Raw genomic sequence first — 25,529 nt, 5'->3', positions numbered from 1 at the left:
AAATAGTTTGAAACAATGAAACATTCCATTGGTACATATCGTCGTACAAAGTTTTATTTTCTCTAAATGCAGACTTTCCAATATGATACGTCCTTATCAGATGAGATAATAGTAAAATTAGTCGAATTGCAGTATTAGTACCATATTTGCTCGTGTAATATGCACACTTACCCTTTTCGACCACAGAAAAACTAGGTTGCATAAAGCACGCAGATTTCTTTGAAAGATTGATTTATGTTTTGCTTTGATGCTAATAAAAAAAAATACCGCACTGGTAAGTTTGGACAATATTTTATTCCAATTCTTCAACAAGAAATTTTTATAATATTATGACTTTTAATTTATATGATGCTGTATACCTAGGGTGACCAGATTCACATCGATAGAAAAGAGGACACAAAGCTTCAAAATGAAGGCCATTGTTCGAAAAAAGAGGACAGAAACTATGTACTTAGATTTAGGACTAGGCTTATATTATATTATAAATTACAATATCTATTTTCTTACAAAATATTTACAGATTTAGGGTTATATTATACTTAAGAGTGTGTTAATATTACAAAATACTTATGATAAGCCTTGATAATATGATTTTACAGTCAAGGGAAGGGAATTATAATTATTAACCCATTAAAGCCCAGTGGTCTATTTATAGACCCTTGCACACTCGACTACATTAGATTTTTTTATTGGCGCCACATTGATTCAATATTAATGATCATCATAAATATATCATGTAAGATGTTAACTAAACTTGCCAACATTTTATCCTCCTTCAAAAAAAAGAATTCGTTAAGGTATCTTAGTTCGAATTAGTTAGGTATAAAATGATGTCGCACTGTGTAAAGAATATAATTAATTTTCCGTATTATAATGTCTCGATATTGTTATTGATTTGTGATTTAGTAGTGCCAAGGTTACTACTATTGCATCGCACAAAAAAAACACAGATTTATGTAAAATGATTGGAGCAATATGAACTGAAATGGCTGTGGTCTATAAATAGACCGCTGGGCACTTATGATATCACGTGAAAATAACAGTGGAGAAAGGTGTGTTATTGCACTCTGTACCGCAACAATTGAAATCAGCAAGTGACTGTTGGCAGTAGTACTGTGCTATTGCAAGTAGATTAGCATCTGAAAGATGATTAGCACCTATTCGATCCCCAGAACGTGTTATTGTGTGCCCTAAATTGGAAATAAATGTGACACGGTGTACATCTGCAGTGTATACATTTTTGAACAATGGATATATTCCTTTTTACTTCTAAGTACAGTGGTGTATAAAATATGCAATAATACTTCTCGACCAATAAAGAAAACCATGCATCCTATTTTTATCAATATATTACAACAGTAAACAAGAAAAAATTCAATACTGTAATGGTATGATATATTGCTGTCCCCTGCTGTGGCGTCGTGGTCTAAGGCATCCTGTCTAGGACTCGCGTTAAGGAATGCACGCTGGTTCGAGTCCTCATAGGGGAAGAAATTTTGTCATGAAATTTCGGCCAGTGTATGGAACCGGTGCCCACCCAGCATCGTGATGCACTTAGGGAGCTACGATAGGTAGCGAAAATCCGGTTTCGCAAACCAGGTATAACGGCTGGAAGGATCATCGTGCTAACCACACGATACTTCCATTCTGATTGTATGATCGTCCAACTCTGCTTCGGCATGTGGATGTGAGGTCAGCAGCCGACTGGTCGGTCTTGGCCCTTCATGGGCTGTAGCACCAAGGATTTAATTTTTTTACGATATATTGCTTCATTTTGTTTCGCAATATCACTTTTGACTAATTTCTTCTGTGGCCAACATCACACTGAAGTTTTCTATTCCCTGTGCAAAAAAATCTCTGGTAAGGACACAGCTGAAATGACGTCAGTAATAGGCACGACTTTGTCTTAGGCAGCAGAGTTATGCTGAATGTGCTCGATTGCATTGTACATCCTCATGCTCACGACACATAATTTGATAATTTTTTTTATAAGTAGAGACCTTTTGCTCCACCTTCAGGATCTTGGTTTCCAGGTTACAGAAACTGTGAGAGAAAACAGAATGGATGCCTTTACTCTTCAGGATACGAAATTACTACAGAATGCAGTACGAGAGTACTACGATTATACATTTGACACTAATAGTGAAATTCTGTTCGTGAAGTGGGATAACAACAGATGTGTACCTGTAGGATCAAACTTTGGTGTAGGGGCTTCTGCAAGCAGGTGGGACAGAAATATAAGAAAGAATATAGCCTAAGTGTGCAGCAACCACAGGTCATATTTTTTTAGTAGGTTATTTTATGATGCTTTATCAACATCTTAGGTTATTTAGCTTCTGTATGAGATGAAGATAATAATGCCAGTGAAATGAGTCCGGGATCCAACACCGAAAGTTACCCAGCATTTGCTTATATTGGGTTGAGAGAAAACTCTGGAAAAATCTCAACCAGGTAACTTGCCCCGACCAGAATCGAACCCGGGCCACCTGGTTTCGTGGCCAGATGTGCTAACCGTTACTTCACAGGTCATAAAGAAATACGGTAAGTACATGGGTGGAGTGGACCATTATGATTGGTTAGCAGGGAAATATGCCACTTCAGTCCATGGTACTGAGATCTCTTTGTCAGAATGCTGGATATAGCTATAGTAAATGGTTGGATTGTCTACAGAGAAATACATGGACGAGACTCCCTGGACCTACTTGAATTCCGACGATGCTTGGCTGTTCAATATTTCAAGATGTTTTCGAAATGCTAGAGAATGGAGCGCCCTATTTCATCACCTTGAGGAGTGAAATTTGGTATGAGGATAGATAGTAGAGGTCATTTCGTGGCAAAACGACCCTCTCAGAAACACTGCCGGATGGAATGGTGTAAATGCAGACCAGTAACATTCCACAAGAAGTGTGATGAAACTCTCTGTCAAAGATGCTTTGAGCCTTACCACACTCGGTAAAGACAGATATTACTAAAATAAATGTGTTTCATTATTTCTGCAGCATTGTATTGTTGCATTAAATACTAAAACTGTCATAAATAAATTTATTTATATTGGTGTAAATGTTTCTGGTTATACTAAATTAAATACACACAGTTTTTACTTTATTGCAAATGAATACGCAGATATCATATGTGCCCAGTGGTCTATTTATAGACCAGGTGATTTTCAGCTACTTGGTGCACAGCAGAATAAACAAAACATATTCTTGGCATCTTATGGATTAAATTTATGAAATAGATATATTATTTTCGTTTTTTTTTTAATAAAAATAATTTGGGCATTAATGGGTTAAAGAGGACAGAAAATATCTATCTAGATTTTGGCTTATATTATACTTAAAATTATGTCAGTATCTATTTTACTACAGTATATTTATGATAAAACTTAATAATAACATGATTTTACAGTTAACTACATGAAAGCCAAGAGAACTATAATTATAATAAAAATACATAAAAAGACGGCACAAAATGTGAATTTAATATCACTTTGTAAGAAAATAGAGTTATGATCGTTGGCAAAGAGTTTATTCTGTCGATGCTACTGCCACCTAAAGGCAAATTACTCGAAAAAAGCGTCATATCAGATAATTTCAAAATATCGAGCATACAAATTTCGAAAAGGAGGGCATTTCTTGTTTTTTTTTTTTTTTTAAATCCGCCCGAACCCCAGACAAAGGCCTAAAAAGGAGAACATGTGCAAACAAAATACGTCGTCTGGTCACCCTATATATACCTGTTATCTTTCCTTTTCATTTTCAAACTTCAAATTATCGGAAAGTTCATGCTACAAGTCTTTAAAAGGAACTGAACGTGGCAACTACAGTACTTCTGAAATCACTCTTTCATCTTCAAGGACAAGTAACAGCATTAACCTGTTGAGGATTTACCATAAGCCTGGAACAATTTACCATAAGCCTGGAACAATATGATGGAATGTGAGACATGGTTTGACGAAAGGACCGTACCAATCTAAACGTAAAAGTAAGTCAATGTGGTGAATGCACTCTTGTGAGGAAAACCATTATGGATTGCAATTAAAGTTGATGCGCAAAATACATAGAACAAAAACTTTCAAAATAATAGTTAAAAAATCAGGATACTCAAAATACGCGAGCAAATACGGAACAGTAGTAGTAGTAACAGGAGTATTAGTAGTAGTACTAGTAGTACTAGTAGTAGTAGTAGTAGTAGTAGTAGTAGTAGCAGCAGTAGCAGTAGTATTAATTAACAAGATTTCTATTAGCAATATTAATAGCAGTAGTAGTAGTAGTAGAAAGTAGCAGCAGTAGAAGTAGTAGTAGTAAGTAGCAGCAGTAGAAGTAGTAGTAGTAGTACTGGTAGTAGTACTAGCAGTAGTAAGTAGCAGCAGTAGGAGTAGTAGTAATAGTAGGAGCAGCAGTAGTACTAGCAGTAGTAAGTAGCAGCAGTAGTAGTAAGTAGCAGCAGTAGTAGTAATAGTAGCAGTAGTAGTACTAGCAGCAGTAGGAGTAGTAGTAATAGTAGGAGCAGCAGTAGTAGTAGCAGCAGGAGTAGTAGCATTATTACTAGTAGTACAGTACAGAAAATATTACAGATCAGCCCAGGAAAGAATGAGGTTTTATTTACAGAATCATCCATTTAAACTCTTTCGCTATTGTTGCAATAGGAAGTGAAATACATCATTATTCAAGCTAATATTAAAAATAAATTAATAAGATTTTTTTTCAAAATTTGTATGAGCAGGCAATAATTCTGCCTCTAAAAATGTAAACTGGCCTTATTTAGTATTAGTTGGAATGAAATTTGAGCTGAATGAAAAGATTCACAATTCGAAATGGGATGAGCTGTGAGATCCACTAGTTAAGCTCAGGAGGCAGAGCATTTTGTCTGCCGATGTAGAGTTGTGGTCGGTGTGGCCTTGATTTCTGCTGGAGCTAATTAAATGGTTAGATTCTTACCCAGGTTTTCCTTAACTCTATGACAAATGTCAGGTAACCTATGGCTAATCCTCGGCTTCATTTCGTCCACACCTGTGAAGTAATGGTTAGCGCATCTGGCCGCGTAACCAGGTGATCCGGGTTCGATTCCCAGTCGGGGCGAGTTATCTGGTTGAGGTTTTTTCCGGGGTTTTCCCTCAACCCAATATGAGCAAATGCTGGACAACTATCGGTGCTGGACCCTGGACTCATTTCACCAGCATTATCACCTTCATCTCTCATTCAGATGCTAAATAACCTTAGATGTTGATAAAGCGTCGTAAAATAACCTACTAAAATAAATAAAAAATAAAAATCGACCTCATTTCGCCAAATATCATATCGCTATCACCAATTCCATCGACGCTAAATTACCCAGTAGTTGATACAGCATTGTTAAATAACCAAGTAAAAAAGAGGAGGAATGAACCCTGGAATTTGTTGTCGACATGGCAGATTATGTAAAGTTAGAAGAAGCCTGTTCCATGACAGATAAAAAAAACGTTAAGTTAGGCCAAGTTTCATAGAAAACTTGTAAATTCAAATTTCAAGACCATTCACGGAAATCAGAACAAATTTGGAATATGGAACACATAAACTAGTGTGGCTGGAGTTGCGAGGAGACACCAGATGAGCTATTCAAGACTGTGGCGAGTTTTCACAAGTTGGTTTATACCTGAATAAATCAAACTCCTTCATAAACAGAGCAATATTTTTCAATAATCTTACTTGTTAACAAAGATAGACGACTTTCAAATCTTTTGTGAGTTTAGAATAACCCTATACATCAGTTTGAACCCATGCTTCAGTGTCTAGCATAGTGCCTTGCTAGATCACTGACAACAAGAACATATTGTAACGCTAAATTTCTTAATAATGCCTGGGCACAACAACATTCTGCATGCAATCGAAATGACTCTGAGTATCCTACCAGAAATATGTGTTTTAGAGATGGGTGGATTGCGGCAATTTGGATATAGGGGTAATTTGGTTATAAGTTACAATTTATTGAATTGAACTTTACCTAACCTTCAAACACCTGTGAATTTAATATGACTTTTTTTGTTTAGCAGTCTATGAAATGACCCATCACATTCAAAGCAATATTGCTGAGAAACCAGCTGTGACACAAATATATGATTGTATACATTACATATGATTAGGACATGTTTTCAATAAATTTAGTAAGATATCATTAATAGTTTGTTAGTAAATCACAATATACAAACGTGAGGCAATTTGGGCATAATTAATTATAGGTTAATTGGCAACTTACCTAGTTTTCCATTCCAAATTATGTATGGGTTGGTGAAAGACAAATAAATAACCGAAGTGGTTTCTGTCCCTGAATTTAACGAGAGATATTTCAAATTTACAAAATAAGCCTTATCAATAACTTAAGTATTAGCTGAATTTTTTATCTTGTTAGACCTAATTGAAATTTCCAAATTTGTACCTAACGTGTACATTCTGTTCTAGGATACATACAATAACTTATGGTTGGGTAAATCGATTTCATAAGGACTTTAAAGCATGTTAAACTCAAGGTTGTTATTACAATAATAAGAGGCCAACATAATAGAAAATGTAACAGAATCATTCTACAAGGTCACAATGCTAACATAAAAAACCAACTGTAAATTTTTTTCATGGTAACAATCTATAAGTCTGTAAATTTAAAAAAATGCTGCTTTTTATACCAAAATTACCCAACCCACCCTATTTACTTCAAATGTAAAATGAGTTTAAATTTTAAAAATATTTGAAAAAAAGAGCATTAGTAATATCCTGACATTGTTAACAGTTTGATATACAGATCTCGGATTATATCTCTGCCGGTCAGTAGCCATTAAATTTCAATTGGCTTATCTTACATGGCCATCAGCGTACTGGAAAGCATTACAACTTTCCTTTCATCTCTTTGCCTTCCCACTGTAAATGAGACATTGCAGAGGCAGAAGTATGATACGAGATCTGTCCTAAAATATACTGTCATTATATCTATATACAGACAGTGAAATGCTCACCTCAACTTCACACTTCACCATAGGACTACTTATAGACATTGTACTGTCTTCAACCTTTATCTCTGATGTGATATCATAGCTGTGGTCTACATATTCTGTCTTTATATCCATCGCCTCCAGATCCAATAAATTCCTTTCCTACAAAACATAAAGACATCTTAAATGAATAAGTTAATTTAGCTATATTGAAGTTGACTTCATCTGCAATAGCATCACTCTGATCCTGCATGGTGCAAATGCAGATAGGGAGACACGAAGGATCATTCCACAGTAACTCATGTTACATTCAGACACATTTGTGTCTGTAGATATATTAAAACAAAAAATAAGGGATGGTTTTTCGGTCTATTTATTCCATTTAGGAAAATAATTAAATTAGTTATTTGTGATTTACTCACATTACACAAAAAAGACATTTCAAGCAGAGATAATGTTACTTCAACTCTCTCTGAAAGTAAAAGTCTTACATGTTTCCGGTTTTACAAGTATTATTGTTTACTATATTTAGAACATTAGTAATTTTCTTGAGCCATGGATAACAAAGGAGGACTGAAAGAAAATAATTTTATTAGGAATTGCTACTAACTCACGTTACATTATGCCCGTCACGTTAATTAGTGATAATTATATTTGTTTCATACATCCATGAGGTGTCTGTTTCATTGATTTAAAATGCCATCCATAACTGCCAGCATCTTGAGAAACATTTATTGTTGTTATATTTATATTCATAAATTTTAGCGGAAAATGTAGAAAAAGAAACTTTTTTAAACATTCATCTTTTATAATATTGTCATCCAAAGTGATTTTATTACTTCATGACATGCCGCTATCATTTTAAATTTTCAGCGCATATAGAACAGGAAATTCTAGAATATGCCATTACGAAAGTTTAAAATAACAGACAGGGTTAGGAATAGAATGGGTTACATCAGCTTCTTGTTTATGCGGATGACGTGAATATGTTACGAGAAAATTCACAAACGATTAGGGAAAACACGGAAATTTTACTTGCAGCAAGTAAAGAGATAGGTTTGGAAGTAAATCCTGAAAAGACAAAGTATATGATTATGTCTCGTGGCCAGAATATTGTACGAAATGGAAACATAAAAACTGGAGATTTATCCTTCGAAGAGGTGGAAAAATCCAAATATTTTGGAGAACAGTAACAAATATAAATGACACTCGGGAGGAAATTAAATGCAGAATAAATATGGGAAATGCCTACTATTATTCAGTTGAGAAGCTTTTGTCATCCAGTCTGCTGTCAAAAAATCTCAAAGTTAGAATTTATAAAACAGTTATATTACCAGTTGTTCTGTATGGTTGTGAAACTTGGCCTCTTACTTTGAGAGAGGAACAGAGATTAAGAGTGTTTGAGAATAAAGGTCTTAGGAAAATATTTGGGGCTAAGAGGAATGAAGTTACAGGAGAATGGAGAAAGTTACATAATGCAGAACTGCATGTATTTTATTTTTCACCTGACATAATTAGGAACTTTAAATCCAGACGTTTGAGATGGGCATGGCATGTAGCACATATGAGCGAATCCAGAAATGCATACAGAGTGTTAGTTGGAAGACCAGAGGAAAAATACCTTTGGGAAGGGCGAGACGTAGATGGGAGGATAATATTAAAATGGATTTGAGGGAGGTGGGATATGATGATAGAGACTGGATTAATCTTGCACAAGATAGGGACCAATGGCGGTCTTATGTGAGGGCGGCAATGAACCTGCGGATTTCTTAAAAGCCATTTACAAGTAAGTAAGTATAGAACAGGAAATTAATACTTAATTTCAAAAGAACATTAAATTTGAAAGTGTTACATACAATATAAACTCCATTACACTGCTTTGATATCGAGTTCCTTATCGAATTTGTCAAACATTCTGTCGTGTTCCATTTCAATAGCTGATGTAGATAGTTTGCATAATACCTTGTTCAGTTTCATACATCCATGAGGTGTCTGTTTCATTGATTTAAAATGCCATCCATAACTGACAGCATCTTGAGAAACATTATTTTGAACACATCTTCATCTACAGAACTTTTCAAGAGACCTGAAACTTCGGTTACACTATTCCCAAATTTGACTAATAAAAAGTTCCTTCTTCAGTAGCCATTATTTCAGCCCTTTCCTTGAAAAAAACCTCTATCTGCTGACTCATCAGTGTCTCCACGATGCACCAAAGAATTTTAAAAACAAAGTCTAAAGTCTTATCGTATCTGGCATTCTTGCTCAAAAAGAAGGTAGCAACTTTTCCCTCCTATAGGGTAGACTTAATGAACTATACTTGTGTTATGTGTATCACATCTATGGTTGTGACACCAAACTTTGAAACACTGTGTTTAAATGAAATCTGCTACGCAGCATTGAAACAATCAAACACAAAGACAGAGGTTACGCCAAATCTAAAAAATCTTTGTGACTGGCACACATTGGAAGTAATTTTATTTCTAATTTCAAGAATTTTAACATTAAATGCAATATTTAAAGAAAATTTAATTTAAATATTGTCGTAACTAACATTCAATATACGTAACTCATGCTACTGTCACTCACATTTTACTTTCAGATTTCAAAATATGATCCTGTATAATACAAACAATGCATTTTTTAGCTATTACTTATGACTTTTAAGGAATCTGGAGGTTCATTGCCGCCCTCATATATGCCCGCTGTCATCAGTCCCTATTCTGAGCAAGATTAATCCAGTCCCTAACATCATATCCCATCACCTTCAAATCCATTTTAGTATTATCCTCCCATCTACGTCTCGGCCTCCCCAAAAGTTCTTTTTCCCTCTGGCCTACCTACATCAAATCATATTCATCTGTCCACTCATAGAATAACCACAAGTCTTAAAAGCATTTTACATAGAGGCATAAATATGTACAATAAAATTCCAAGCTCCATAATAAGTAGTAAACAAAGGAAGTTTAAAAGCATGGTCAACAGGTTGCTGCTGCATCATATGCCATATACTGTAGAGGAATTTATGTGTTTAGACCTTGCATGAAAGTGCCCACTAATGTGTAATTGTGAAGGCATATAGGTCGTTATTGCTGTTAACATTATTATTATTATTATTATTATTATTATTATTATTATTATTTTTATACTATCTTGGATATAGTTCTTCTTAAATCATGTCAGCAGATTGACGAAGCCATGATTTGTAAAGACCGCCACCGCCACCGCCACTGCCACCACCACCGCCACCACCACCATGCCTTGCTTTTAGTCTCTGCATAAGATCCGTGCATTTTAATGTTGTTTATCATCTGGTATCTTTTTCTATCACGAACTTTTCTCCTGTTCACTATTCCTTCCACTGCATCCTTCGGTAGGCAGTTTCTTCTCAGCCAGTGATCTATCCAATTCCTTATTCTCTTCCTGATCAGAATCAGCAGTAGCAGTATTCTGTTTTCAGCCAGTCTTTGAAGCACAGCTTCATTCCTTATTCTGTCTGTCCATTTCACACGCTCCATTCTTCTCCATATCCATATATCCAATGTTTCCAGTCGTTTCACTCCACTTCGTCGTAATGTCCATGTTTCTGCCCCATACATTGCTAAACTCCACACAAAGTACTTCACTAGTCTCTTCCTTAGTTCTTTTTCAAGAGGTCCGCAGAAGATACTCCTTTTTCTATTAAAAGCTTCCTTTGCCATTGCTATTCTTTCGACTTCTTGAGAGCACCTCTCCTGCGGGACAAAATTCCGGAACATCCGGCGATGCTGATATAACCTCTGCAGTTGCGAGCGTCGTTAAATAAAACATAACATTTTTTTAACATTTTTCTTTGAGAGCACCTCATGTTAATGCTTATAGTACACCCAAAGTATCTGAAGCTCTTCACTTGCTCTGCTGCTTCATTTCGAATTTGCACTTTTATCTTCTTAATTTTTTGTCCAACTGCTATGGTCTTCGTCTTTTTAATTCAGTTTCGTGGAGGAAATTTATTATAAAGAAACATAAAGTTTTAACATGTCACACAAAAATAAAAACATTTTACTTTAGTTGCTGAAGTAATGCCATTTTCCCCATAGCAGAGGTGGAAGATCGTCCAACCAGAGGCCCGTTTTACAATGCTAACAAATTACAAATTAACAATTTACAAATAACAACCAAAAGATCACAAGTGCTTGTAATCTAGGGTTGCCAGATTGAACTATCGCCAAATCCGGACATTTACAAAGTCTATAAAATTGTTATTATTACTGTAATTGTGCGCATTATTATTATTATTATTATTATTATTATTATTATTATTATTATTATTATTATTATTATTATTATTATTATTATTCCTATTATAATTAATTTATTATATTTCATTTTATATTGCAAGTTAAAGGATCGGTAAAAAATTCAACAATGTCGCATTAGATTGGATGGATAAATTAACATTTGAAATCCTGAAAAAAAAAAAAAAACAAAAACAAAAACAAAAAAAAAAACAAAAATACGTTTTCAACAAGGTCCTTAATTTAATGCCAGATTTGCAAATTTTAACAATTTATTTCTCCTTCAAATAAAATCCAATCATGGTGAAATTTTTAGGCATGATGCTCTCTTAAATGCATATTAATTAATTTTTTCAGAGCCTCAAATAAAAAAGTTGTAAAACTGTTAAAAATTCAGCAATAGTTAAATCTTCACTGTATTAAGATAGACATAAACCTATCTTAAAATTGGTAAGTTCTTGGAGCTTCTTGCAGATTCCAGAAGTCTCTTGTTTTCAAAGGCTATTTTGTAGAATTCCTGATAGCTTACACTCAAATTCATTTTAATACAAATTTCCGCTTTCACTAGTTCTGTTGACATTCTGTTCCTGTCACCTGTCCACAAACCATTCATGCCACCCTTTCCACATGAGCGTTACTTAATGGAATTGCTAAAACATGTCACATTATTATTAACATATTAGGGGCCGCAGCTTTTTCGAAAAAAGATACCCAAAGTTTGCAACACTGATTTTTATCTTTGTTTTGCATCAGTGTAGTTATCACTGCCTTTAAAATTGACCATTGATTATAGAGTTTATTTCCGTCGAATTCGAAAGTAATTTGCAATTTTTTTGCTATGCTCATTAAATGAGAACAAATATATCAAGAACAGATATAATTTAACATATGTTACTGTCACTAAAATCGTACCACTTGGCTAGATATTACAACCACAGTATATACAGTAGAGACAACTCTTATTGGCACCTTTGATGTTGTTGGTACCGGTACTAAAATCAAGCTCAAGTTCTCAATAATTCCAACTATGCCACTAGTATCGGCAGAGCTAACAGCTGATTTTAGCGATCAGCTGTTCAGACATGTTAAACTTTCAGATGAAACTTTGTATGAACTGTTGTACTCCTTTGTTCTATAGTGATTTGACTTATTATATAGGTCTAATGAAAATTCGCTTTTTTTTTCAAAATACATACACAATTCCAGGCATTTAGTCTTGGATCACAATATATTGTAAATACATACAACAGGGAAACATTTAATAAATAAATTGCAACTTTTACCACATAACTACGTAATCCTTAAATCATTATGGAGTGCTACATTTGGTGAGCAATGACTAATTGGTAAAAATGTCCATTGTCATCCAGGCAGTCCTGTTGTTCTTATAACTGTATGGCAGTGTGCGGACATTTTTAAAACACCTTGGTTTTTATACTTGTCAGTTACCAAGGATTTCAACTTCTTAAAATCATCTACATTTGTACAGAGAAAAACAATGAGCCTCTCCTTACTTTTGTTTCCACCATGGCAGGTCTCTCCTTTTATGTGGAGGCTCTCCTCAGGGAGTAGAAGACCCCTGTTTCATCATTATTAAAGATATCTTTGGCATCATAGCCTTCAATGAGACGTGGAAGCACATTGTCTTTTCGATGATCCACCGACTCATCTGGAACAGTTGCACTTTCATCACACACATTTCTGTATGTAATGTCATGCTGCTTAAAGTGATGAAGCCATCCATTAGAAGCCCAAAAATTGTCCACTTTCAGTCTTATTGCGATGCTTTGTTGTGAATTGATTCTCATGCACCGCAGCAAATGATTAACACGTGGTTTCTGGCACTGTGTTGCGTCAGGTATCTCACCTGGGTATGCATGGTAGATAAGGAGAGGGATATAACTGTTACTGAAAAAACCTTGGACAAGGAAATATGCATTTAGGGCTGAAAAACGCACAATCGAAGCTAATTTGCATTGTCGGGATAAGAAATTTATTTCATAAATGCGGGTAAAACACTAAACCGAAAAACATTAAATTGTGGTAAAAATAGGATTATGTATATGGGACTCCTGCCAGGACCGCAAAATAAGAACGCAAAATGCGGGTAAATCTTAGATCGAGAAACCCAAAATCAAGGTTCCACTTGACACACACACACGCACGCACGGACGCACACACACACACACAAGGCTCGAACCCAGGAAATAACGCACTCACGAGTTCAAACTATGACATGTTACTATATGGGCAAGGATCATTGCTCATTTCAATTTTTGTATCTTTTCCATCACTCCTTCATAGCTAGACCCAAGATCTAGCTATACACCAAAGTAATTGGGTAATTATTATGTAGCAGAGGTTATGTTTTCTTTCACTTATTTAGAGACATTCTATTCAACCGACACAGAAATTTTAATGTGTATGTGAATTCCAATTTGGAAACCAAAATCAATATCAATATACAAAATACGAATAATCACGTAAGCCTAAGTATAACGTTACTGGCATGAAATAATATCCATCACCAATATATTAGCTAGTCAATAAAATTATATTATTATATCCATTGTTGTCGTCGTAACTTCAACGAAACGAATGCCACGATCTATGTAGCTAATGATTCAATATGACCTTACCAACATAATCATCTACTAGCAACTTTAACATTGGCGTCAATTAGTGAATATTTTCATGATGTTTACATAAGGAAGTAATTATTAAGGAGCGGATTCCTATGTAATTAAATAATATTTTTGCGTGTGATAAAACACAATTAACAAAGTTAAAAATTCCGAACATGAAGTTTCAAGTTTAAAACCCGAATTTTATTTCACATAAAAACACATATTTTCACAAAAAAATTACGTAAATACATATTTTCAGGAAATCTATTATAAACACATATATCTTGGAGGTTTTTTACTTAAATAATTTTTTTACAAGAACTTTTAAACATTTTTAAACTAAATAAATTATGTCACTTAGAAGTACGTTGTCTTTTTAAGAATTGTTGGTTGCTTCATGTTTCTAAGCGCTATGTGATGTATCCATGATCCATTTTCGTAATAGTACCGCCTGAAGTTCTGAGAACTGCTAGGCAGCGTATCAGTGTTATTATTAGAGAATAAATAACATGGACAAGGAGGAGAGATCTTGCAACACATAATTAGGAATGTTTATTGTTGCTGAAGATGATTCATTCCACGCTTTGTTTGCAAAAAACAACAGATAAGAGCTCGGATATGAACATTATTTAATTTAAACAAATCTCTCGCCTCTCACTCATGTCCATCAAGTAAGGCAATATGTCTTGTTGTGATTCCCTGTTATCGGGCTTCGTCAATCGATACCCTTCAAGATATACTGAAAGATGGTTGTTTAAAAAACGATTTGGCTTTCCTATTAGCAAATCTAAGCTTTTTGTGTGACCCCATAAAAAAACTCAAAACATCAAAAAGCCTGTTGTCTGAAACGGGGAGGTATGTGTCGTGAAAATTAAACTAGACTCGCTACCAGGTTCAGAAGTACAAGTACTAAGGGACAAATTCCAGAATGTGTTTGGGAAAAAATAGTGGATATAAAAAAATTTGTAAAGTTGCTCAAGTATTGGAGGGTGTGCCTGTAGGTGAAATTGACGGTGTTTGTGTTTGTGACATTCCTCTCTTTAAATATGCATGTCTGACGTCCTGTGATGTGGAATGATCGTTTTCACAGTATAAGCCATTGCTCAGAGATAATCGGCATGCATTTGTGATGGAGAATTTGGAGATGAGCTTTGTTGTTCACTGCAATTCTCGGCCAACTACTAGCACTCAAGTATGGTTGGTGAGTACCTAGTAACATTTTTTTTTTCCAAGCTAAGTAAGGTATTTTTGTCATATTTAAATAAAATATATATATATATATATATATATATATTTTTTTTTTTTATTTTTAGCAAATATTTTCGTACTTTTTAGCACATAAAAATAAATATATTTAAATTTTTTAGTACATAAAAATCCGCTCCCTTGTAATTATTATTATGGTTATGTTGCCATTTCTTTGCCTCATGTCTTTCAAGTTGTTAAAAGATGAGTAATAAATGTTTTCACTTAATATTAAATTATTCTTTATGTAGCTGAAGAACCATCTGGTGGAGATTCCAAATAATAGACTCTGTTTCGTAACATGCACACTCAGAATTCGTTCTCACAAAAGAGGCTAATTGTCTCTATTATATCTTCTTTATACTGTGCTGCAACAATCTGTCATACACAGTGGTGAACTCTTTCATTACAGTTTGCTTCGCTGCCTCTGTGAAATTTTCAAGCGACATATTCACTTCAAAACCGAAAAATGAGTCCATTTTACGACTATTTGAGTATTTACTCCCAACATGATTTTTTGCACCTCGATTGAAAGCGTATTTTTCATATTCTAATATTTTAATCACCTTACAGAAAATTGGAAGTGTACAATTAACAAAATACAGAAAATGTTCTGCCACTGACAATGAATGTTCATTTACATCATCATCACCAACATACGAATTTCCTATCACCTTTTTGCCAAATAATACATTTTCACAGCGCGCCACATTTTAACAAGGCGTTCAGCAGCTAATTGATGGGACAACCATCGAACTGGAATATGACGCAAAATCTAAAAATAGTCCTGTTCAGCAAACTCGCACAAAATCCCGCACTTCACATAACAGACTGCACTGCACTATTAAGCTGTAAAAACTGATTTGTGAAGGATCAAGGAAGTGAATACTGAGTTTTAAATTTGAAATTGTTTCATTGTTACGCATTCAGGTTTCGTTAAAATACTGCTACAAAACTTTATTAATGACAAAAGGCAATTGAAAGTGATTGATTGAAGTCATATTTCTGAAATACAGAGTGTAACAGCTTTAATGTTTAGAATTTCTGGAACATGTTCCCTGACACGTTCTACGTCGATTAAACCTAACATACCCATATCCAAATTTGTATAGGTTTGGATTATTTTTACCCCAAAGTTAAATTTTTGAGTTTAATTTTATCGCTCAATACTGAAAGAAGTAACACCAATTTCCGAAAGTGACATGTCTATGTCATTATTTTTATTATTACCATATTACATTTTAATATCAACTACTTGTGAGTATGAAAGAAGCAGTGCAAAGTTGAAAAAAATGTCCTTAAGATTCCAAACAAAGTACTTTTTGAAATTTGCCAATAGGCACGTGAAAATACCTGTGCACTAGGAATCCTACGATTTGGGAACCGTACTTGATATGCCAAAACAGCTGCTGTTGCATTGCCATCACACAGTCCATACACATGAACTATGTTGGCGTATTCCTGATGTGTGTACACAAAAGGCGTGTTTTAATGGTCAAAACTCAATAAAAAGACTAGTCACAATACAGTTTATTTTTGTCACAACTGTTATTTTAAACTGTTGTCTGTTTCGTTTCCTTAGCAACCTAAACAATTTTAATTTAATTTCTCTTAAAAGTAAAATTTCCTTCATTCACTGCTTCTCAAATGTTTCTTATGTATCTCTACTTAGTAATGTCATAAAATAGTCCTTGTATAAACGGTATAATGCTTGGACCTGCAAGAAGTTCTATTTTTTCCAGTTCTGTTATCTCTGTAACCTCTCAATTTCGGATATAGGTATGTTAGGTTTAATCAACGTAGAACGTGTCAGGGAACATGTTCCTGAAATTCTAAACATTAAAGTTGTTACACCTTGTATATTGTTATCATATCAAAATTATCTGTTTTAATTTTATATTTACGTCATCTGTCATTGTTGGTGATTGTTGGCGTAGTGTGAGAAACTAGTGCCTGATTGGTGAAAATAGAGAAGAGCACCAAAATTCCAACACTATCACAGATGCTCACTTTAAAAGTTATATGCTTGCGTCATTGTAAGTCTGACACAGATGCTCACTTAACTTATTTGATGTTCAGTGAATTTTTATAACATTGTTAATTATAAACATTTCAAACGCAATTTCCCCGGGTAAAGATTTCTTGTCGGCCGGAGATGGATTCATAAAACCGGGCACTCTGGGTGGCGCCACCAACTGTGTTTCACAATACGATCTTATTAATTTGTAAAGTTAACGAACTTTACAAAATGAGATAAAGAAATTTACAAATAAGCATTATTGGTTAAACAATATCGCGAACGACAGTTTACAAAAATCACTAACGAGAAGAGCTGAAGTCGCTGTATTTCAACTACTCTTGATAGACATGTTTGTATTTTAGCCTAAAATAGATTATTATAAGCTTGCTGAATCATATTTCACCAACAGAAAATATTAATTATTATTAAGAAAAATTTACAAATATCTAGATTTCGCTATATTGGCGACAATGGAGTTTTGTGTGATGTGATTTGTCGAGTATACCAATGTGTTGATTGGCCTACAACTTATATGAACAAAGGTAACGCCAAATTCAGTCGAATAAGTAAATAACGATTTGGAATAAAGTAGTCGAATAAGTAAATAACGATTTGGAATAAAGTACAAATATACAATTGATAGAATCGTTACCATGTATATCCCCACAAAATCAGCTTCATTTTGTGTTAGTCCATCAGTATTTATTAATGTTCCATTCATAACCTCACAAACATTAGGGAACCCAGCAACAGAATAAAAACCCTGTGCCACAGTAAGTGCGTACATTTGGTGATTTAAAACCTGCCTTCAATTTAACTCTTTTAACAACAACTACTACCCTATGGGCACTTCTGCACATTGAAGTCTTAGAAATTCCGTGCTTATATTTTGTACTAATGCACGGAACTGACAGCTAGTATGCAACCATGCAAAGCAATACAGTTTTCGCTTTGAGGTTAGGATACCACTATTCCCTGTTGGATGTGATGTCAAATATCTTGTAGGAGAAATTCCAGCGAAACGGGACTCATTCAAAACCTTTTATTAAATTCATACAATGATACGAACATGTTATTAATTCTTGAACGGAAAATTTTACGTATATGTTATGTCTTCTTTGTTTAGGCCTAAATTCAATATCTTTGCCTGCGTTACTAGAACTGCTAATTAACATCATAACTGCTTCATTTTAATTCTTAATCCAGTTACTCAAAAATTAATTTAATAAATATATCTTTATTTTGTTTATTCACAATTTGTTGCAATATAAAACTTTACGCATCTCAGAGCTACTGTAGAAAATGTTACAAGTAAAGTTTACAAATTTGTAAAATTACTCCTTAATTGTGAAACAAAACACTTGTAATGTGCGCAAAATTTCAGTTTAAATTTTGGTAATTTCATAGAAGGCAGGCACTTGGTTGAATGTAGTATTACCAACTTTTTATTTTAGAGTTAAATGTAACTGATTTTTTCGTTACTTTTATGTGTTAGTTATAGGTTTTTTTTTTATAGTAGGTGTCGCCATGATTTTTTTAAATTTGATTGGTTATAGTTGTCATTTGTTCTAGAATTTTCGTTAATTTTGAATGGATAATGACGTTGTCAGTTGTTCTTGGTTGTTTGACGTGAGTGGTGTTATATTGTGTCTGATGGCTAAAGCTATTGAAAGTTTGTCATTTTTGTGATTTTCTTTCGATTTGACTGGTTATAGATGTCATTTGTTCTAGAATTTTCGTTAATTTTGAATGGATATTGACCTTTACAAGTTGTTCTTGGTTGTTTGACTGAGTGGTGTTATATTGTGTGTGATGGCGAAAGCTAATGAAATTTTGTCATTTTATGATATTTGTGAAAGATGTGTGAACTTAGAACAGAGTATTAAATTTTGTATTGATTTTGGTTTAGTTCTTTCGATAGTGAATAAGAACTGTGTTGATTGATGAGGCTAAAACTGTGTTTCTCTGGTTTCAAGGAATTATTTACTGAATTTTCTGAATGAGTTAAGGTGTAATAAGGTGTTCGAAGAGAATTTCATTTTGTGCAAATGCATGCCTTAATTATGCGAAGTTGACTGTACGAAAAAGTGTAGGTTTAGTTCTTCTGTTGTCTGCATGGTTTAAGATTAGATTGCCTTGAAGCCTGTGTCATATACTGGAAATGAAGTGGTTGTCATTGAAGACATCAATGAGAATTTAATTTTGTTTGATAAGGTGAAAAATTATGTTTTATTTTGTGTTTTAGTGATTTTTGGGGGCAAAGTGCGAACGAAAACTGCCAGAAAAATATTGCCAGCTATGAAGTTCGAATGCCATCAAACATAAAATAATCAAAGGTCAAAAATTAAACATATTTTCATTTTTTGGAGGGCTTGTTCGTCTTTAAAAATATGAATATATGTTTGACTTTGCATCTTTGATGTTGTGATGTTTGGTGGCATTTAAACTTCATACCGTAGTTGGCAGAATATTTTTGGTAGTTTTCGTCAGCCATGTTGGATTTTGCCCGTCTTCTGAGAAATTACCTAATTTTTTTACTTCCTTTGTAATGTTCAACATTACAAAAGAGAGACTGTGAAATAGAAGTTTACAATTCACAAAGATTGTAAACATTGTGAAACGGACCCGAGTATGTGGTCAGCTCATTGATCCCAGGACTGATCAAGCTGGATTTTGACACCACATTATGGCTCTGCATTTGTTTATCATGATGGTGATTGACCACCGACCCAAAGAGTACTTGGTGGAACATCATGTGAAAATTGCTTCCTATATCCACACTCGAATCAACGAGCAATTCATATCACCAATCCAAAACATGACACATTACAGTATATCACACAGTTAATTACAGATTGGGAATCTAATTTAGTCTATTCAATATGAAGTGAAAAATGATTGTTTTCTGCCACTCTTACAAAAAAAAAAAAAAAACAGTAATACTCTAGAGTTTACCTCTGATAAAGCCTTATTCTCTTCTGTTTTATAGGTGGTATCATGCGGTGGCAAGCCAAAAGGGTCCACCTCAGGTTCCATCTTGATCACATCCATCACGACTGAAAACAAGCATTCTGTAATTGAAAATGATTTAAATAAATGGAGGAGTTGAGAAACACTTATCACAAGTTGGTATGACTTATTTTATCTCAAATATGTAAACATGTGGAAAACTATTAATAGGACCTATGTTACACAAAATTCGGAACATTGGTATTACTACGAAAAATTTACTACATTTATTTTCTGTACAGACAATATACTTAAACCAAAGAAACGAGGAATTTGATAATCGTGGCCACTTAATGTATTTTTGAAAATAATTGTATTCAGTCACATTTTATGCATATTAAAAATTATCTACATACTGGTACACTTATTACAAAATGGATTTGCTGAAGCATGTAGATATTATATGAAGATCCATAAGATTCACTTGTTTATTTTTATTCGTATATACTTCAGTATGAATGCACATATTTGTACATATAATTCCATAGATGATGATGCTCACGGGAAAAGAGAGATGGTAGACAGAACTAATTTCATTATAGGCCTAGGTGGCATCATAAATAATTACAAATCTGTGAAAATTTGTTTTTCTCTCTCTTTATACCCTTATTCTCTCTTCTTTATGCCTTTAATTATTTTATCTTAATATTATACCAAATTTCTGACAGGTTCAGGATGAAATGTAGTTTTGGAAAAAAAGTTTTGCTGCATAGATACTGTGTAAGTCTGAGAAAGGAGGCAGTGTGCATGATCAGAGGACAAGCGACCTGGTTCACAAGAGATCGACTAGTTGAGGTAAAGAAATTAGTTTTGTTTCGTTGTATGTCCGATCATGCGCAATACCTCCTCTCTGGGACTTATAAAATATCTGTGCGACAAAACTTTTTTCTAAAACTGTACATCTCACTTGACGATGTGCCAGGGAAAGAACAATTGTTCGTATACATCAAGTAATGTGTTACTAGACAGCAATGTATACAATGAATGAAGAAAGGAAATGACCAGCCTACCGCATTATCTCCTGGATTGTTTGCCTCATGAGTGAAGTTTTATTGGTGCCATTTGAGGTTCCAAGTTACCCACTGACAGTTAACTAAACAACAAACAATGCTACATAATGTGTTATAATTACCATATTTTAAAATGTATTATCTTGTACCACAGCGAGTCTTCTATTCATTCTCAATACACTTTCTCTAGTACATCCGAGTTATTAGAACGAGTTGAACGCTGACATGAAAATGTCACATTATGTACATATTTTTATATTAAGCCTTACTCGAAATACTTGTCTCCCAGGCCAGTATGATACTTTTTTATTTCTGCAATATTTACAACACTGCTTTATTGTTATGTCTTTCCTTTGAGCTATGTTTCCTTTAGTCCTTCTTTAGGTATGCTGTTGTGTGGTTGTCATCTAAAAATGTTCAGTGCATTGTTATCACTGTTCTTTTTAAAGTACGTAATTATTGTCTGCTACATTGCTAGTCTCACAGACTGGTATATCGTATTACGTATCAGTTCGTCTATTTCAATATTGTTGTAAGTATGTTTTGTGTTATTACAAACATATCCCATCATGTCAGTGAAACCCATCGATCCTAATTTTCTAAAAAAAAAAAAAAAAAACAATGCAGCAATAACTAAAAGATGAAATACCCAAAGTGAATGCCCACACTTCAATGATTCTGACGAAGTCCCTGATTTTATTATTCCTAGCACTAATCAGAGCGAAACATCAGATTCAGAGTCAGACGAGTTGTTAGAAAGAGACATAGTACAAATTCCTAATGAAGCTGCTAGTGAGATAAGAGATTAAACAGCCTCATCTCGTTCTCCTAATATATCTCCAACAAATGACATACGTCTCGGAGAAGTTAAGTTTGTACGTGGTACAATCAACCCCAAAGAAAAATCAGAAAAACGCCTTCACATATTATTCGAGGTCTTCCTCGTCTTACCGCCTCTGCTAAAGTCTTAGGTAGTGAAGCTAATGCCAGATTTAGACCTAGGCAACCTAGGCAATTTCCAAGGGCGGCATTTTCTCTCTCTATCTTCCAGTTTCTCTTTCCTTTTCTTTGTTTTTAAAACATTTGTTGGTAAATTTTTCTGAAGTTTTTTTTTAACACCTTGTGGAAGTCGGATACTGTTTTATTATCGCATTGTCGTGGTCGTGGCGAGAGTAAAAGAAAAGTGTGCAGCTGCGTAGTTATATTGTAATATTGGTATCACGTTATTATACTATGAAACTGCTTAAATTTAACTGTTTGTATAAACAAGAATGCATTGTTGAAAATTAAATGGGATGTGTGTCTATTATTTACCGCTATGAATAGTAACCACAATTCTCAGTTACAGTTTCAATATATATATAGCAAGAGAAAAGGAAGCTTTTAACAGAAAAAGGAGCATCTCCTGCGGACCTCTGGAGAAAGAACCAAGGAAGAGACCAGTCAAGTACTTTGTGTGGAATGTAGTATTATATGGGGCAGAAATACGGACATTACAACGAAGAGAAGTAACTAGAAGCATCTGAAATGAGGATATGAAAAAGGATGGAGTGTGTGAAATGGGTAGACAGAATATGAAACCAAGCTGTGTTGGAAAGGGTGGGTGAAGGAAGAATGATGCTGAAAGAGATCAAGAAGAGGAAAAGGAATTGGTTGGGTCATTGGTTCAGAAGAAACTGCCTTCTGAAGGATGCAATGGAAGGAATGGTGAACGGGAGAAGAATCGGGGCAGAAGAAGATATCAGATGATAGAAGACATTAAGATATATGGATCATATGCAAAGACTAATAGAAGACAGAAAGTAGGAAGAATACTGGCTTTGCATTGAAATAACATCCCTTGGATAGAACACTTTCCAGGATGTGCATTATGTAATTCGATGTGAAAGGTTTATTCTGCAAAGAGTTGGAGTTTATTTTTCATCTTACTTTAAATTTCCTATTGAAGTAAGAAATACTTGTAATACGCCAACGAAACCAATGCTTAAAAATAAACAACAGCCTGCCTTTCACAAATAAATTTTGTATCAACAATGAATAAGTTTAAACATATTTCGAATCGTTAAAGATTATATATGTCAGATGCCGATAGGTAGAAGGTAATGTTTTAGTATTCGTTAGACTTCGGTAATGAACAGTAATAACTCGAGTTTCGTAAATCACAACTACAAAATGTGTGAACTTGAACCGCATAAAAATGAAGTGGATCACAGTGTAGAAAGAATGCTAAAGCAAAGCAAGAAAAAAATAGGATGGTAATAGTAAAGTGTAAAATGTTAGGCAGTTTCTTCATACAGCATCGTTCGACAACAGAAAAAATTTAGGACACTGACGCTGTTGCTGTTACAACAGATTCTAATACATAACTAACGCAAACAAGTGAATGTAGACACTGTAGTGTATGGATGGCAGTAACAGTAAGTGTAACGATACCAATAATGACAGTGCATGTGATTTAAAGTATATAAAGATAATGAGTTTATTAACCCGAGTAATGATCACGCTAAATGGATTATAAACTATACAATGGGAGACTACATTCTAAGGCAGTGGTCGTCAGCATTCGCTGAAATGGGTAACGGGTAAGCAGTGTATCGGAATATGCACCACGGGTAAGAAATGCTAGCCCTAGGGTGCACTGTACTGATGGCTGCTGTTCTAAGGCATGGAGTAACACAAAATAGTGACGAAAATGTTGAGTGCACAAGGGGACAGTAGTCGGATACCGCCAGATACTTTTCACTATCACTATTCAGCCGAACTTTAATTAATGGTAAAACGCGGTCTAGATCGTAGTGTTTTCCAAAAGTAAATGCTCAGTTTATTGCGCTTCCTGTAGGCTCTTAGGAAAGATCTTAGCAACAGAAAGTTAAAATGAATGGAAAAACGCAAACCAGAGTATGAAAGAACATAAAAATTCCTATGAACATAAATGTGCAATCACAACAATGTTGGCTAGAAAAAACATGGCAGAAACAAATAGAAGAAGAAATTAGGTATTGGAGGGAAGTTCTAAAGTGTATAGTAGCAACCGTAAAATCCCTTACTTACACTGTTTAGAGGCACAGATGAAAGATTTGGTTCCCACAATATATCATGTCAGAACTGATTGCGCAGTTCGACTTATTTCTCTCTGAGCATATGAAGAGATATGGCAATAAATTTAGTTACACAAATTTCTGATGAGTTCATTAAAATAATGTCCCTGATAACGATAAATTTTATAGTAAATATAATAAAAGCAGCTAAAATATTTTTCTATAATTTTAGATTCAACTCTTGACATTGCAAATACATATCAATTAGCATTCATCATTCGATACTTAACTGAATGTGGATCACCACTAGAAAGGTTTGTGAAATTTCTGCCTATCTGTGGTCATAAGGCTCAAAACCTAGCAACAGCTGTGACAGAAACTTTGAATGAGCTTGATCTTGATATTAAAAATTGCCATGCTCTGTCCTATGAAAAAGCTAGTAATATGTTAGTACAGTACACTCAGGTTTTCAGACGCGAATTAAGAGTTAAATCCCCTCACTGTGTATGTTCCATCTCAGCTCATTCTCTCAACCTTGTTGGTTCTTCTGCTGTGGGATGTATGCCCACAGTAAACTTTTTTGATGTTATTCAGGAGCTATGTAACTAAAAGTTTTCTTATCTCATCTGAAACCAAATTCTAGGGTGTTGAAAAACCTTCCCTAAACAACATAGTCAGCCAGGCACGATGCTTGTAGTAGTTTGTGTTTTTCATAGTTAAGAGATCCAATCAGTTCTAACTGCAATATCTTAAGACAACAAAGAGAAACCACTTACTCGTTCTGAAGCTTCAGGACTTCATGATTCGCTCCAAAATGTGGAGACCACCTTTACCGAGTATTGTGGAATGATATTGTATAAATATTTAACAATGTGAACAAAACATTTCAAACTGTTGAGGTTGAATTAGAAACTGTCAGTCATCAATCTTTACAATTTATTAGTTATATATGTATCTTGAATGCAAAAGGAGTATGTTTGATCTTTACGAGGAAAATGCTATGAACATGTGTGGTGAGAGTACATACACCTACAACAGCACCATACGTAAGTTGCAGCATGGTGAGCAAAGAGAAAATGCTGTGTTATCTGGTAGAGACAATTACATAATACAGTATGTGTTCAATTTATTATTGAGAGGCTGGTGTCAAGAACTGAAACATACTCGTAGATGTAATGCAAATGAAGAATTGTTTGCTTTCATTTTCTTACTAAACTGTGTGAATTAGACACAAAAATTTCAGTCGGGCGCAAATCCTAAGCGCGATTTACTCTGACGATATGGAGGATGAATTCGAAAATGAATGTCTTCACCTTCGATGCTATACGAGTGACAATTTAAA

At 34.4% G+C, this 25,529-nt stretch overlaps 1 protein-coding gene across 6 annotated transcripts in view; it reads right to left on the bottom strand.

Moving 5' to 3' along the window:
- The window catches only part of LOC138693249 (zinc finger protein ZFP2-like), a 107,427-nt gene that overhangs the window by 62,293 nt on the left and 19,605 nt on the right, over positions 1 to 25,529 (bottom strand). For 3 of the 6 annotated variants that reach the window (XM_069817085.1, XM_069817080.1, XM_069817084.1), the window contains exons 2-3: positions 20,086 to 20,186; positions 6,986 to 7,123 (exon numbers count right to left, since the gene is read on the bottom strand). In XM_069817085.1, coding sequence (XP_069673186.1) covers positions 6,986 to 7,123; positions 20,086 to 20,181 — 234 coding nt within the window. In that variant the 5' untranslated portion in view covers positions 20,182 to 20,186. Of the gene's footprint in view, positions 1 to 126; positions 2,044 to 6,985; positions 7,124 to 20,085; positions 20,202 to 24,963; positions 25,274 to 25,529 lie in introns of those variants that run through there. The other 3 variants (XM_069817082.1, XM_069817086.1, XM_069817081.1) reach the window with 3 other exon arrangements.

Source organism: Periplaneta americana, chromosome 17 (assembly GCF_040183065.1).
Source record: "Periplaneta americana isolate PAMFEO1 chromosome 17, P.americana_PAMFEO1_priV1, whole genome shotgun sequence".
Taxonomy (NCBI): domain Eukaryota; kingdom Metazoa; phylum Arthropoda; class Insecta; order Blattodea; family Blattidae; genus Periplaneta; species Periplaneta americana.
Note: the sequence above shows the minus strand (reverse complement) of the source record. Positions and strands in the feature narration are given on the sequence as shown.